At 57.5% G+C, this 14,167-nt stretch overlaps 1 protein-coding gene across 1 annotated transcript; it reads left to right on the top strand.

Annotated features, from left to right (window-relative positions):
- The first annotated feature begins 286 nt into the window (after positions 1-286).
- On the top strand, positions 287-4,167 carry HLX (H2.0 like homeobox). The gene is made up of 4 exons (XM_036404619.2): positions 287-1,106; positions 1,691-1,870; positions 2,338-2,522; positions 3,332-4,167. Exons 1-4 carry the CDS (start codon positions 536-538, stop codon positions 3,671-3,673), a joined length of 1,278 nt encoding a protein of 425 aa, XP_036260512.1. The 5' UTR covers positions 287-535; the 3' UTR covers positions 3,674-4,167.
- The last annotated feature ends 10,000 nt before the right edge of the window (positions 4,168-14,167 follow it).

Raw genomic sequence — 14,167 nt, 5'->3', positions numbered from 1 at the left:
GGGGTATAGGCGTGTGTTAGGGTGTACTTTGTGGGGCAAACCGCTCCGAATCGCGTGTTCGGGGCCACGCAGCGGGCGCTGTGGGCGCGGTGGCCGAACCCAGCCCCGGCCCTGCGTGGGCGTGTCGGCGGGCGGTGCTGCCCGGCCCCGCGGATCGCGGATTGGGCGTGGGGAGGGAGCGAGGGCTGCTCGCTGCCAGAGAAAGTTTTGTGGAGGGGTGGATGTTTTTTTCTTCCCCCAGTGCGAGGAAAAGGGGTTTGGTTTGGGTTTGTTTTGTTTGCGCCGCTCTGCTCCTCGCCCGCTCGCTTTCTTCGTCTGGCTGTGGGTTCTGGGGACTTCTTTTTAATTTTCGGGGTTAATTTTTTCTTTTCGTCATTTTTTGGTGGTTGGCTCTCTCTCCTTGCCCCTCCGAGAAGTGCTCCACCAGCCGCCTCTCGCCCTGCCATCCCTCCCCATGCGCCCGAGGCCGCGGGCAGCTCCGCGGCGCGCACCCGGGAGCTGAGCTGCGGAGCGGCGCGTCCCCTCCTCGGGCAGGATGTACACGGCCGGGCTGGCTCCTTTCTACGCCTCCAACTTCAGCTTGTGGTCAGCGGCGTATTGCTCTGCATCGGGGCCGGCGGCCGGCGGCTGCTTCCCTCTGGACGCCGCGGCGGCGAAGAAGCCGTCCTTCTGCATCGCCGACATCCTCCACGCCGGCGGCGAGGCGGCGGCCGGAGCCGCCGACAGCCTGCCCGGAGGGCCCGGCACCGGTATGCCGGCCACGCTGGGAGCCGTGCACCACGGTGGTCCCTTCCACGCCACGGCCTCGCCGCTCCGGCCCACGCCCGTCGTGGCCCCCGACGCCCCCGCCGCCGCATTCCCGCCGCGCCTCTCGCCGCTCTCCACCGCCTACCACTCCCACCACCACCGCCCCCCGCAGCACCGGTCCCCAGCGGCGGCGGCGGCGGCGGCAGGAGGCGGAGGCGCCCCGGCCCCCGCCCGGCTGCTCGGCGGCCACACGCACGGCTCGGCGCCGGCGCCCGCCAGCAAGGACCTGAAATTCGGCATCGACCGCATTTTATCGGCGGAGTTTGACCCCAAAGTCAAGGAAGGCAACACGCTGAGAGGTAGAGAAATTGGTTTATCCGCTTTCCCTGCTAACGCTCTCGATGCTCTGTTACTTGTACTGTGATTAGCGACTACACCCGCGAGTTGAAAACTTTTCGATCTAGGCGAGAAAAGAATTATTAAAAAAAAAAAAGTTATAGATCAAAGTTTCTAACAGCTCTCACTGAGCACACCCCCCCCCCCCCCCCCCGCCACCTCCGTTCCGGCCTCCGCACGGCAGAGCCGGGGCTCAGGGCTTACGCCCCGGGGAAAATAGCGGTAGCGTGAAAGTAGCGAGCGGAGAGCTCCGCACTTCCCGGAACGGCCGGGGATTTCTGCCTCCTAGGACACAGCCCGTGTGATTGTTTCTCTTCAATCCATCTCTCCTCGCGGCCTGTAAACATCCTGACCAAGGGAGTAAATATGTCGGAGGATGTCTCGCTGCCGGGGCAGGGTCGCCTCTCCCGAGGAGAGCCCCCGGGGGCGGGAGATGGCTGCTTGGTGGCCCCCCGAGACCCTCCGACCGGGCACCCGCTCCGAGTCATTCCGGGTTGTCGGTCTCGACCGCGGTATAACAGAGCTCTCCTTGTTCCTGTGCTCGCAGATCTGACCTCCTTATTAACTACGAGCCGCCAAACTGGGGTTCATCTCCCCAACTTGCAGCCTTCCGCCGGCCAGTTCTTCACGTCTCTAGACCCTATTAACGAGGCCTCTGCTATACTGGGTCCCTTAAACACAAACCCAAGGAGCTCAGTGCAGCACCAGTTTCAAGACACTTTTCCAGGTACATCTCGTCCTCCTCGACCCTCCCGTGGCACAGGGCCCTCCGTCCTGGAGTAGCCCCCTTCCTCCCGGAGGGACTCGCCAGGCAATTTTGCAAGGCCGGGTGTGTGTAGCGAGGTTCAGATTTTGGGCGAAGGCCGGGCTGCGTGGGGGGGAGGAAGAGCTGCCTTGGGCCTGATCTAGAGGACCGTCCCATCGAGTACAGGAGTAATAACCTGGGCCGAGAGAGAAGAAGCGGGGAGGTGGGAGAGGAAGAAGTTCGAGTTCCATACAGCTCCGCCCGCGCTCGAGGCAGCACAAGCTGACAGGACACGTACCCGTCGGGCAGGCAGAGCCATGCTGGCCCGGGCCCTCCTGCACAGCGCACTCCAACTCTTATTTAGATCGAATTAAGTCTTCCTTTCAGGCTGCAATATTAATAACGCCGTCTCCCCCTCTCTTCCCCCCCTTTTCTCTTCCTCTCCCCAGGTCCGTACGCAGTTCTAACCAAGGACACGCTGCCCCAGACGTACAAGAGGAAACGTTCCTGGTCCAGGGCTGTTTTTTCCAACCTGCAGAGGAAAGGTTTAGAAAAACGGTTCGAAATCCAGAAGTATGTCACCAAACCGGACAGGAAGCAACTGGCGGCGATGCTGGGGCTGACAGATGCTCAAGTAAGAATGGCTTCGTTTTTATTTCAAACCTTACTTCCAGTTTAGATGAATACCAGAGGGCAGTGAAGTTTCATAGTGATTTCTCTTCCTTTATCATGAGTGGGGAGCCTGTCTGAGGAGCTGCACCTTGCTCCGAGCATCTCTTGCGCCCAGGTTCCGTGGCATACCGCGACTCGGCGCGGAATTTTCGCCTTTCCTTTGGCCACCGAGGAGCAGGCTGGGCGGAGAGATGAGCAGGGCCAGGGCAAGCCATCAGTGTGCGCTTTACTGGAGTGCTGTAGGAGGCAGTTTAGGGCAAAGGAAGTAGAAGCGAAAACACTATTCTTAATATCCTTTTTTTTTTTTTTTTTGTTATAGTTTCTTTTGTTCTAAATCTTTCCTTGCGTTGTGAAATCCTTCGTTCTGAGGAAGTGAAAACACTTCTTCAAACGGGAGCATTAAACGCCACTCTGTAATGATTCCACTATTGAGGCCCGCAGCGCACAGAATTGTATAACGCTGTGGTTTCTTGAGCAAGATTTGGTTTCCTGGAAGAAGAAGTAGAAGGAGAGAGGAAAAAAACCCCATCCAAACAAACAAACACGGGGAGGGGTGTGTGCGGTATTTAAATACACTAACTAGAAGGAGGAAAAAACCAAAAAAAGCCCTTTAGTCGCGTAAGGATGTGGGCAGCGGGAGGGGAGGACGGCGCCTCCTCATCTCCCCGCGTTGCCGGTCCCGGTGGAAGGGGTCGGGGCCGGGCGCTGCGCGGGGCGCGGTGCGGGGCGCGGTGGGGCCGTGCCGCCCGTCTAAGGGCGGCGCGGCCGCAGGTGAAGGTGTGGTTCCAGAACCGGCGGATGAAGTGGCGGCACTCCAAGGAAGCGCAGGCCCAGAAGGACAAGGAGCCGCCGCCGGAGCCGGAGCCGGCGGCCCAGCGAGCCGGCGCACCGCCCGCCGCCCCGGGGGAGCCCGAGTGCAGCCCCAGCCGCTCCGACGGCGACAGCGACAGCAGCGACGCTGAGTCCCTCGACATGGCCCCCAGCGACACGGAACGGACTGAGGGCGCCGAGCGGAGCCTGCCCGCCGCCGGGCTGGGCAAGTCCTCCGGCAGCACCGGCCTGCCTTCCCCGCCGCCCGCCGCCGCCAGCCCCGAGCCGCGGAGCGGTCTATAGTCGGGGCGGCCCGGGACCTGTGCGCTAATTTATGTCCCTTCCCCCGCCCTGGGAGCGCGGCAAGGCCGGCCCAGCACCGGCCCCGGCCCCGGCCCTGGCCTCGGCTCTGGCCCCAGCCCGTTCCCGCCTGTGGCCAGCGCCCGGCCCGGGGCGAGGGGTCGAGGATGCAGGCGGAGCGGGAGCCCCAGCCCCGGGGCGGCAGAGCATGAGGCGGCCGCCCTTCCCTCAGAGCTACCCGCAGGAGATCGGGGGATTTTCCCTTTTCTTCCCCTTTTAAAAAAAATTTAATCTCCGTTTCCCGCCTCTCGTTCTCTCCAAGGAAAATCCGAGCGAGGGACTGCGAGAACGCTCTCAGAAATACCCACCTTCCCCCCCACCCCACCTCCCAACCAATTTACAATGTGAAGTATTTTGCCAACGTCCTCATTGGTTGCAACTTGTTGCTTCGAATAATCCGGCCAAGAAATACTGCACTGACAAAATATATAAATATATATATATATATAACTCCTGTAAATAAAATGTTTGCTATGGTTTGTAGCCACGTCAGTCTTTTCACCAGGGGCGAGGGCTGGCGTGACTGCCCCAGCTTCCTTCACCCCGCTCGAAGGCAACAGCTGCCTCTCCTCGCCTCGGAGCCTCCCCAGGCAGCCTTTTTTTTTTTTTTTTTTTTTTTTTCCTTTTTTTTTTCTTATGAAAGCAGTGACAAGGACTGGATTTGATGACGCAAAGTTGTGCCCCCGATGAGAAAGTCACCAGTGGCATTCGTAGCCCCGCATGTGCCTGTGCCGTGTGAGGTAGCTTTTGGTTACGGATGCCAGGCAGGGCTGGGCTACCCGACCCACCGCGACTCCCGGGCGCCGCTGTCGGGGCAGTTTTAGGGAGCAGGAGGGACACGACGTGTGTGATTTGTTTCGCTTCGCTTCGCTTTGCCGCGCTTTGCTGTCGCTCCGCTTCGCCGCGCGCTTCTCCGCAAGCCCCCGTGACGTCACAGCCCCGCTGTGCGACTCCGGGGGCTCGATGTGACGTCATAGAGGCACTGTGCGCGGCGAAGAGGCGGGCGGTGGCATGGGGGCAGGGTGAGCACCGGGCTGGGGCGGACACACGGCGGATTCTCCCCCTGCTCCGGTGGGTGCTGCTGGGGCTGGGAGCCTCCCGGTGCGTGCGGCCTGGCGGCTCCGCCGGGACTCCCCCGGGGTCCAGGCCGGGATCCGACGGCTCCGCTCGGGTTCAGAGTTAGCTTCGCCCTCGGAAAGATATAAAGCGCCGCGTTACTCCGTGTTCCGTTCCTCCCGGGCCACGAGGGAGGACGGGGCCTGCTTCTGAGGTATTCTGCTTCCCCCTCCTCACCTGCCAAGCAGCACGGATTAGGGCGATAGCCGCGGCGGTGAGCAGCCCCCGTGCTTCCCTCTGGGAAGAGAGTTTTTTGCTTCGGCACAGAAATCCGCGAGGGCAGGGAGGCTGCTCACGGAGGCAGGGGAAGGGCAGGAGAGGCCGAGCTGCCCTCCCTCTTCCCCACAAGCTCGGCCGATGGGCGCTGAACCTGGGACATCGTTAGAAAGAGGAGACAGAGGAATAAAGTGAAAGATCGGGAAAATGCCGGTGTCGTCCAGTGATGTGGAGGCGGGTGCACGTCTGGCCTTCGCCCGCTGCTTCTCAGAAGGTCCTTCGGGGCCGGGGGAGTTTTTCCGGGAAGGACGCTCTCCTCGGGGACCACCCTTGTTAGCGAGAGCAAAGCCCCGAGGAAAGGGAAACACCCATAGAATTCCCTCACCAGAAGCCCTGGGGAGAAGAAGCTGGGGCATACAGCAGGCCAAGAGAAATCTTGCGGGACGAAGAAGGGACAGGCGAATTGGTAAAAACGTGTAACCGAGAGGGCAGAGGCTCCGTCAGAGCCATCACAGGCAGGGTGATCTCCAAGGGGGGCGCTCACAAAGTTCTGATGCATTCCTGGATGCCCGCGGCACTCGCACGAGGTAGTGCTCCCGGGGCGCCGTCCCTGAACGACCCGTCCTGGGACAGAGAAGTGGGACGAGGGAAGAAAGGGCTGGAAGGGCTTTGTAATTTAATGTTCTGCCTTTAAAACCTTGCCAGGGAGGAATCGAGGGGGTGTCACGGCTAATCGGGGCACGGTGTGGGCCCTGCAGTTCGCTTTCAGCCCCACTCCCATCAGCGCAGGATTTGCCATGATGTTGGAACTCCCCTAAATGCAAGGGAAGCCGCGGGACAGATGCCCAGCGAAACACGACTGTTTCTCCTCTGATAAACCGTGGTGCGGCTCACGGAACCGCAGGAATTTGTTTGCCTCTTTAGTTTGCTTCCTGAAGACTATCCCGTGCAGGAGAGAGGGTTTTGGAGTGGCTCTTGTCAGATGAGAAAGGAAAAGCGCGTCGGGAAAGAGTTTCTCTTCCCTTGGGTTAAAGAAATCTGTGCCTCCTCCAACTCAGGGCTGGCTGCGCGGGTCTAGGCTCTCTCCACCTCGGCCTCCCCAAATAACGGGAGCAACGCCCGCCTGGACTTGGAGTCGGGGAGAGAGCGAGGCAATGCCTTTATGGCATAATTTTAAGATAACACAGAAAAGAAAAAAAAAAAGAAAAAAAAAAGAGAGAGAGGGGGGAAACGGGGAAACAATGCTGTTGGGACTCAAGCTTTGGGTAAAGACATTCAGGTCGGAATGGAAGGGATGGGATAAAAATCCTTCGTCCTGCGCCCACTTCTTGTGCTCCGTGTACCTCGGGTGCTGTTCGGGTCAAGGGGCCAAGTGGCGGAGCGGGCGGGTGGGTTTCTTCCTCTCTCCCGGCTAAAGGAAAAATTAATTACATCTCTCTCCAGTTTGCCCCTGCTGTGCTCGTGCAGGTACAGCAAAGCCACGAAAACGAGTTTAGGAAAAGATGAGCCCATGGAGAGATTTGTGCCCGTCTCTTCAGGGAAGGAAGTTTTCTCCGTCCCGCGAGGCTGCAGTTACTGCTCTATTTCTTCAGGAAAAAATAGGGACAATGTCGTGACCGCAGGCAGCTCCAACGCCGTTGGCTGGCGAAGGCGACATGTCCGTAGCGCAACGCAACACCCGCGCTCCCAGAACAGATCAAAGAAAGCTTGGAGGAGCCTCTATTTTGTTTGCTTGCTATGGCCGGGTAACACGAAAGGCTTTTGATGCTGGTTGTCTCTGAACTAGAGACGCCCGAGCACACTGTTTTACTGTAGACACGAAAATCCCTGACGGTGTTTCAATAGGAGCAGCAGCTTTCGTGGCGGTCTCTTCACCTCCCCTAAATCCGCTGTGACTCTTTCCATGTCTGTGCCGGGCACCGCAACCCCCTCGGGCTCTCCCCGCCTGCCACAGCGCGGCTGGGTGACAGCGAGGTGTCGCGGCGGGGCCGGGGTCCCCACGCAGGGGCCGCAGGAGCTTCCCCGGCGCTGCCCTGGTCCACGCGGTCCCGGCCAGGGCAGACTCACCGCACAAACTCTCTTCGTCTCCTCACTTCCCCACCCGGACGCCCCGCAGAAATTTTTCGAGCTGATTTATAATGAAAAGTCGTACCAGAGACCAAGAAGCGGGAGCGGTACACGCTACCGCACGGAGGTTTTCCTGCCTCCTCCTGCCTGGCATGTATGGGAAATCGGATTAATACAGAAGCGGGAGGCCTCGCCGTGCCGCTCCGATATCCCAGCCCTGTCTGGGGGCATCCATACTCGCAGAGATGCGCAGCCGGGGTGATCAGAGCCAGGTCCGGCGAGCCTTCTTCCCGGGAAGCAGCTTACCGATAACCCCACCTTTCCCCGGCGCTGTGTTAGGAAGCCCAACGAGATACTTTTCTTTTCGCCCGATTTCTTACCAGAGACCTCCCATCTCCAGAGACCTGAGTCAACCTCACAAATAACAGCCACATTAGAAGAAAAACACCCAAAACAATAATGCAACAAAACAGAAGCAATATTTTAATTAAGAGATGCATGGTGCAAAAGGGCTGGGTGAAGAACTGGCCTCAGGGTCCGCCGCTGTCCTGCCCGGCGAGGACGGGGTGTCCGCCGCGGTTCCCCCACCTCGGTGCTGCTCCTCCCAGAGCCCCGTGGGCGCGGAGCCGGCGGCAGCGAAACCTGAGTTCGCCTGCCTCGTTAGCAGAGCGAGACCGGCCCCGCTCCTTAGGAAAATATTTTTATTTTATTTTAATGTCGGGCTTAAGCTGATGTCTTAAAAAATAATTGTTTTCAGACTCCAGTGCGCTCGGCATTGCCGTTTCACACTCGCAGGCACACACAGCTTTCCCTGCAGTTCATGCCTCGGGACTGCCTGGCGTCGGCAAGACAAACTGCAATCTCCAAAATGTCAACTTTTGCCACAATCTCGACTAAAAAAACCACCCCCTTCTTATTGCTGTTGAGCGCTCATCAGAAATAATGGCTGTTTACACAAAACCTTTATTCACTTTCTTAAATAAACACCAGTGAATTCAAATAAAGCAAAGCCTCAGCTATAATTCAAGCACAACGTTTTCTGTGTGTATTCTCGGCTGCGGACCTGGAGAGACTCCTCGGAGAGAAATATGAGGTCTCTTTTCAGAGTCCACGTCCATTAGCTAAATATGCTAGCTCACCTCAGCCAGGTTTATACTACTTCGGATTTCATTTCCCCCCCCCCCCCCCCCCGCCCCCGACCCCTTTTTATGTTTTTCCCCAGCTAAAGCGGAAATATTTCGTCCCTTTCCCCCGGTCCCTTTTTACAGAGGTGTGGTCCGGGAGCTTTTCTTTTTAAATCCATTTGCAGAAGCCCCTTCCTCTTCCCTTGCACAGCCCCGGCTCGGGGGCGCGCTGCGGGAGCACCGCCGCCCTCCGCAGCCCGCCCGGCCGCGGCGGATGCTCGTGGCTCGGCGGGCGGAGGTAGCTTTGATTATAAGGGAAGGTGTGTGGCTTGTGGGTTGGTGAGCCCGGTGAGGCGATACCAAGGTCCCGCTTATCTCGGAAAGAACCACCTATAAACGCAGTTCGTACAGACCCACGAGCTCAGGACCCGCGCAGGGAGCGGCGGCCCCGCCGTCCGTCGCCCCTGGAGGGAGCCGGGTCCGTCCCGGCGTGGCGCGGGGAGCACTGCCCTCCTGCTCCCCTCATCTCCGCCGCTCCCAGGCCGGGACTCGCGGCCCCAGCCCTAATGAGGTCCATTAAGCGTATTATTGATGTGGAGGTTTGCTGTGAGGTCCCGGCTGGAGGGAAGCGGGGCTCTGCTGCAGATATTGGCGCTCTGATCTGCACCACCTGGCTGAAACCAGAGAGCCGCCACTTCATTAATGGGTTTAGCCTTTGCTAATTGGTGTCTTTAGGAACCTTGCCAAATTCTGCTGCGCGATCTTTGGAAGCAGCTTTTGTTTTTCCTTCTGCCGGTGACATTCGTTGACGGCAATCAGAGCCGATCCCACTGCAGCGCCGGCGGCCCGCCAGGCAGCCCCCGACGGGCCGGGCTGGGCTGCGCGGCCGCTCCGGGCATCTCCTGCCCGCTGCTCCCTCCACCATCACCACCTACCATCGTCATCTTCAGCAAACGTGGAAACGCCGCAGCTGAGCCCCACAGCGAGCAGAGCCAAGCCCTCTCCTCTCGCCTCGGTGCCGGCTGCGGCAGGTGACATGAGTGCAGGTGGGGCGAAAGGAGCCCTGTGACCCACACTCCCCCTGCGGAAAGCAAGCACGGGGGCCGGGGCTTTCCCTGTCCGCCGGAGCAGTGGGGAAAGCGGCGACGGGGCCGATCCCGGGGAAAAGGGGAGCGGCATGGGTAGTGTCCGGCCGTGCCAGCCCCGCTCCCGCAGCAGCCCGGAGTCGCGGCGGCTCCCCGGCCCCGAGAACCGGCGCTACGACCGAGCCCCTTTCGTCACCCGCCCTCGGGGTCAGCTTCATTCCCGGCCCCGCGGCTCTGAGCAGCTTTTCCGAGACTCAAACGGCCGTAGCTAATGAAATCCGCTCACCGCAAATCACAGAGCTCTGCCGTACACTATAATCAAATTTCTGCTTGCCTTAAAAAACCCGGGTCGCCCTCCTCCACCCCCGTTCTCCGGGCAAACCCCAAATCAAAGGTTTCTAGCCATCACAGCCCTCCAGTTATGCCTGGTCCTAGGCCATCTGTCCCGGCCTTCGTGCCATCGCCTGCACTTCCCGCCCCCTCGCGATGACCAGTTCCTTTCCTCGGCCACGAAAACAGGCGGCTGCTCCGCACCACCCCTGTCCACTTGGTCTGTCACATGCATGGCAGAGTGGGGGTGATGAAAGGATGGGGATGGTGGAGAGAACACAGAGATTGGAGAGTTTCTTGCCCAGCAGCCCAAGAGAGGGGTCGGTGGGGAAGTGACACGCTTTCACAAACACACACACACACACAAACACACACACACACACAAATCACTCCAGCCTCATTTCCCGGGTAATGTGTCACCAGCCGTGTAAGTCAAGTATTCAGGGGTCAGGCACGGCGTGATAAATCACGCCGAGCAGGGATTTTATCCTCCTCACATCACCGTCGTCACCGGGATTTGCTGAAACACTTCGTGGGCTGTGCCCTGGTGCCGGCCCCGAGGCAAAGGATCAGAACCGATACGAAATGAAGAGGCACTCCGCCCCCCCCCCCCCCCCCCCCCCCCCCCCCCCACCGCCTAACCTGGAGCCCGCCCGGCCTTGGTCCATTTAAGTCGAGCTACAATGGCTGTGACCCGTGCGGGGCCGGGACAGACCCCCCCAGCTCCATCTGACTCCCGAGCCCGTGCCTGAACGTAGCCATGGAAAGCAAGAGGAAGCAGGATGGGATGCGGCATGGAACCGGTCTGTCTCCCTGAAAACAACCCAGTACGATTCTAAAATGCATGAGCTCCCAAGCTGACCCGCGTCGCTAGAGCGCTCCACGCTTCCATGGACGAGCCCAAGACCTGGCCCTAAGCCTTGTCATTGTCCTTTGACACCACATAAATAAAACATGTGGTTGCAGATGAAAAATAACTCGAGGGAATTACAGCCTGTGTTTTCCAAGCAATCATTTGAGCTTATCTATTATCATAATTATTTTAACGACGGTAGAAGTATGTCGGAATTCTCTTTTTCAGCGCTTTCATGCAGAAATCCGTACGTAGGTATTGGAGTATGGACATGGCCATACATACACTCATATTTATATGTAAAAGCAGCTCATTGCAAATACCTGTCTGTGTAAATGACTGGACCGTGCGAGGTATCAATGTCTTTAAAATACCTTTTCGGGAAAAGTGCCTAGATTACAGGCATGTTTAATTCCTGGCCATAACGAGATCTGTCTGGACCCTAACAGAGATGCCCAGGACAGTGACTATAAGATGACTTGATGAAGTAGCGTGAGCTTAGTCTACAAAAATGGGCTGTTGATGAGGAGAAAAGGGCCTAGACTGCAGCTGATACAACAGCCCCTTCTTATAGCTACAACCTTTCAGCACGGCTCGGGAGATGGTATTTTTACCAGAGGTGTAACAGGGAGGATGTGGAGCTTAGTTTTGGCTCGGGCTTGGCTCTGTACGGCTTCCCTTTTTACTGTAGCTCTTCAGTTCTCTAGAACTTAATACAATACTTAATACCGTTCGCTTCACAGCATTGTATTTACAAGGACAAATCTTAATGGGGATCGTCCGCCTCAAGAGGCCCCTTCCCCATCCCCGGAGAGTCCCCTCCCGCCCGCACCCACCAGCGACTGTGACTGCAGCCGTGGCGCGTTAACCGCTGGTGGGTGAGGAGGAAGAGCTCTCTACTTTATCATCAAAACTTTGAAACTTTGGGAATGATGTCCGGGATGGGGTGGAGGTGGGAAAGGTCCTGACGCCCCCTCCGGAGCTGCGGATTGCTCGGACCCCCGCCATCCCTCGCCCCCGCAAACCCCCGGGCGGAGCAGGCCTGAGGGGAGGCCCCGCGGCCCCGGCGGGATCGGGCTCCTCTCTCCGCTACAGTAGAGGTGTTTATTTGTGCGTGCATCCCCCCCCTCCCCCCCCATAAATCCCACCATCTATAATCATTATCTACATGGAAACTTTTGCCCACTGAAGCCCCCAGGAACCTCCCCACCTCTCCTCCCCTCCCCTCACCAGCCCTAGTTAGCGGTGATGATTTTAAAAGCATGCGATGATCTAAGCCCTAATACTAATATTATGCATCATTTGGACAGGATAACCATGCCACCTTGTCAAACGCTGCCTCTTTACACAACCCATTTGCTGCATCGCAGAGTCATAACGGCGGTGATGGATGGGCCGGGGACTCCCCCGGCGCCCCCCCGGCCGGGCAGGAATGCGGGCGGGCGGAGCCCCCGCGTCCGCGGCCGGCCCGCACCCCGCCGGCGACAATTTATGGTGTGTGTATATTTGCTGGCTCCAGATATCGGCAACGTAATGGATGGTTATATTTTATGAATCCGAGGCACGGATCTAGGGACACGGGAGTCCCTTCCATGTATGGTGCACTCCTGTCTCGCCCTTAATCCGCCCGGCAGGCAATAAACTTCCCCGCTAAATGCACCGGGAGATAACAGACAACTTTCATTGATTACGAGAAAATGCTCGAAACCAAATAAAGGGTTTTTATGAGGATCCCTGCGAAGACCCCGTTTCCCGCGACCATTAAGAGCAATATCGACGTTATACTGTGTGTAAACTGTGAACTTGTTTAGCCATAAAGGTTGGAGCGGGCGGGAGGCAGATTTTCATGCTCGCCGAGAGGAGCCGGGCTCGGAGATGCCACCGGGCTGCCAACCCGGAGGAGAGTGCCCGCTGACCTTCAGGACTCCCCTTCGGTCTCTCTCTCTCTCTTCTCCCTTGTTGAAGGCGTCGGGAACCTCTCCCAAACCTGAAAACAGGGAGCACTGGGGCGCAGCACCGCAGATGCTGAGCCGGGAAAGAGGGAAAGGCACCTCACAGCGGCGTATGTAGCGGGACCCGTGAGAGTCATCGCCCGGGCGTACCCCTAGGGGAGCATGCGGGGGAGTCCACTCCCATTTTAAAGTGGATGATGGTGGAAGGTTGCTTCATTTTCCCCCTCTTCCCACAGGCCTGGGTGGGGGTGGTGCGAGAAAAGAGGCGAATTTTTGTATTTTATTGTATTCCGACCGTCTTCTTTGTAGCCTCAGAGGTGTAAGGGGCGTTGAAGTCTCCGCCTGGAAGAGGGATGATATTGGGGCGGGCGGGGAGAGGGAGGACCGGCATCAGGCAGCCGGGCTCTGCCCAGGGACAAGGTAGAGACCTACCCGGGGTGGCTTCACTGTCCCCCGGGGTCTGCACCTCCCCTCCCCGCCTCCGCCGAGGGCACAGACCGCTTCGGGGAAAACAGTTTAATTCTTCCGTAACACACTGCAGCAGCACACGGACGGGCAGGGGCTGCCAAAGGCATCACGAAAATCTGAACTCCAACTACGTTCCTGACTTTGAAACAGCAGTGAACGCATAATTTTTTTTTTTTTAAATTTTTGGGGGCGGCGCTCAGTCTTTTGAGCCCAATCCTCTAATAAATTGCTTTAAGTGTCCCGGGGCTTAATTACCGCTGGTATTTCTGTCCATAGGCAGTAGGCTCGGAAGTCACAAATGTTATTTTCTCCTGCAACCTCATTGTCAGCCTTCAACAGCAAGAAGCAAACGGTGTTGAGGTTTCCCCCCCTTGTTGTTCTGTTTGCCGCACTTGGGAAGGTAACTGTGAAATCACTCAGTGTCTGCGAGTTGTATCGCATTTTACTGGAAAGCCATAAACCCGTCTCATTCCCTGATGTTTCATGATTTACTTACGAGCATAAAGGAAATGCTTGAGCAGTGTTCCCTCTGCAGTTCTATTCGGTGAGGGAAAGCCAAGGGAAGATGCTAATATTGCCATCTCATGTTACAATTTATCGCGTCTACCAAACTGGAGGTGTATACAAACCAAGGTGCCATGGGGTTCAGTTTCTGAGACGCAGCCCATAATCTCAGGGGTCACACTCACCGGCCCAGTGAATTATTTAGCCTGCCCTTTATTGTTGTTAAAACGTCGGCTTTCATTCAAACAAACAGAGCGATCCAGAGCCGTTCATCCGGCAGAAGTCCCGTGAGCAGGATGTCCCGGCAGCGATGCCGTGCGTGCTCAAGTCACCCAGCAGCCCCTCTGCTCTGTCACTGCTCACGCCGAGCAGGATTGTCCCCTCACTAGCGATCTGCACAGGGGCCCTTGCCTTCCCCGTGCAAACACCCTCCCTCCAGCCCACCATGTGCTTATGCTTTATCTCTAATATGTGTGCTTCTCTATGCACACACTTATAACATTATGCTGGCCCTTGTTTTTAATTAGCCATTTTAAATTTTTTTTTTTTAAGATGTAGCTTCATGATGTATATTTAGCCCATTAGCAAAATCAGCTGGTGAGAACCAAACCCAAACAGAAAAGACATGAGCATCAGTATGCACAGAACTGGAAAACATTTGGAAGGTTGTTTATACAGTTCAAGTAATAAATGAATAGTTGGTTTATTCTTCAATCAGGAAA

Source organism: Molothrus ater, chromosome 3 (genome assembly GCF_012460135.2).
Source record: "Molothrus ater isolate BHLD 08-10-18 breed brown headed cowbird chromosome 3, BPBGC_Mater_1.1, whole genome shotgun sequence".
Taxonomy (NCBI): domain Eukaryota; kingdom Metazoa; phylum Chordata; class Aves; order Passeriformes; family Icteridae; genus Molothrus; species Molothrus ater.
Note: the sequence above shows the minus strand (reverse complement) of the source record. Positions and strands in the feature narration are given on the sequence as shown.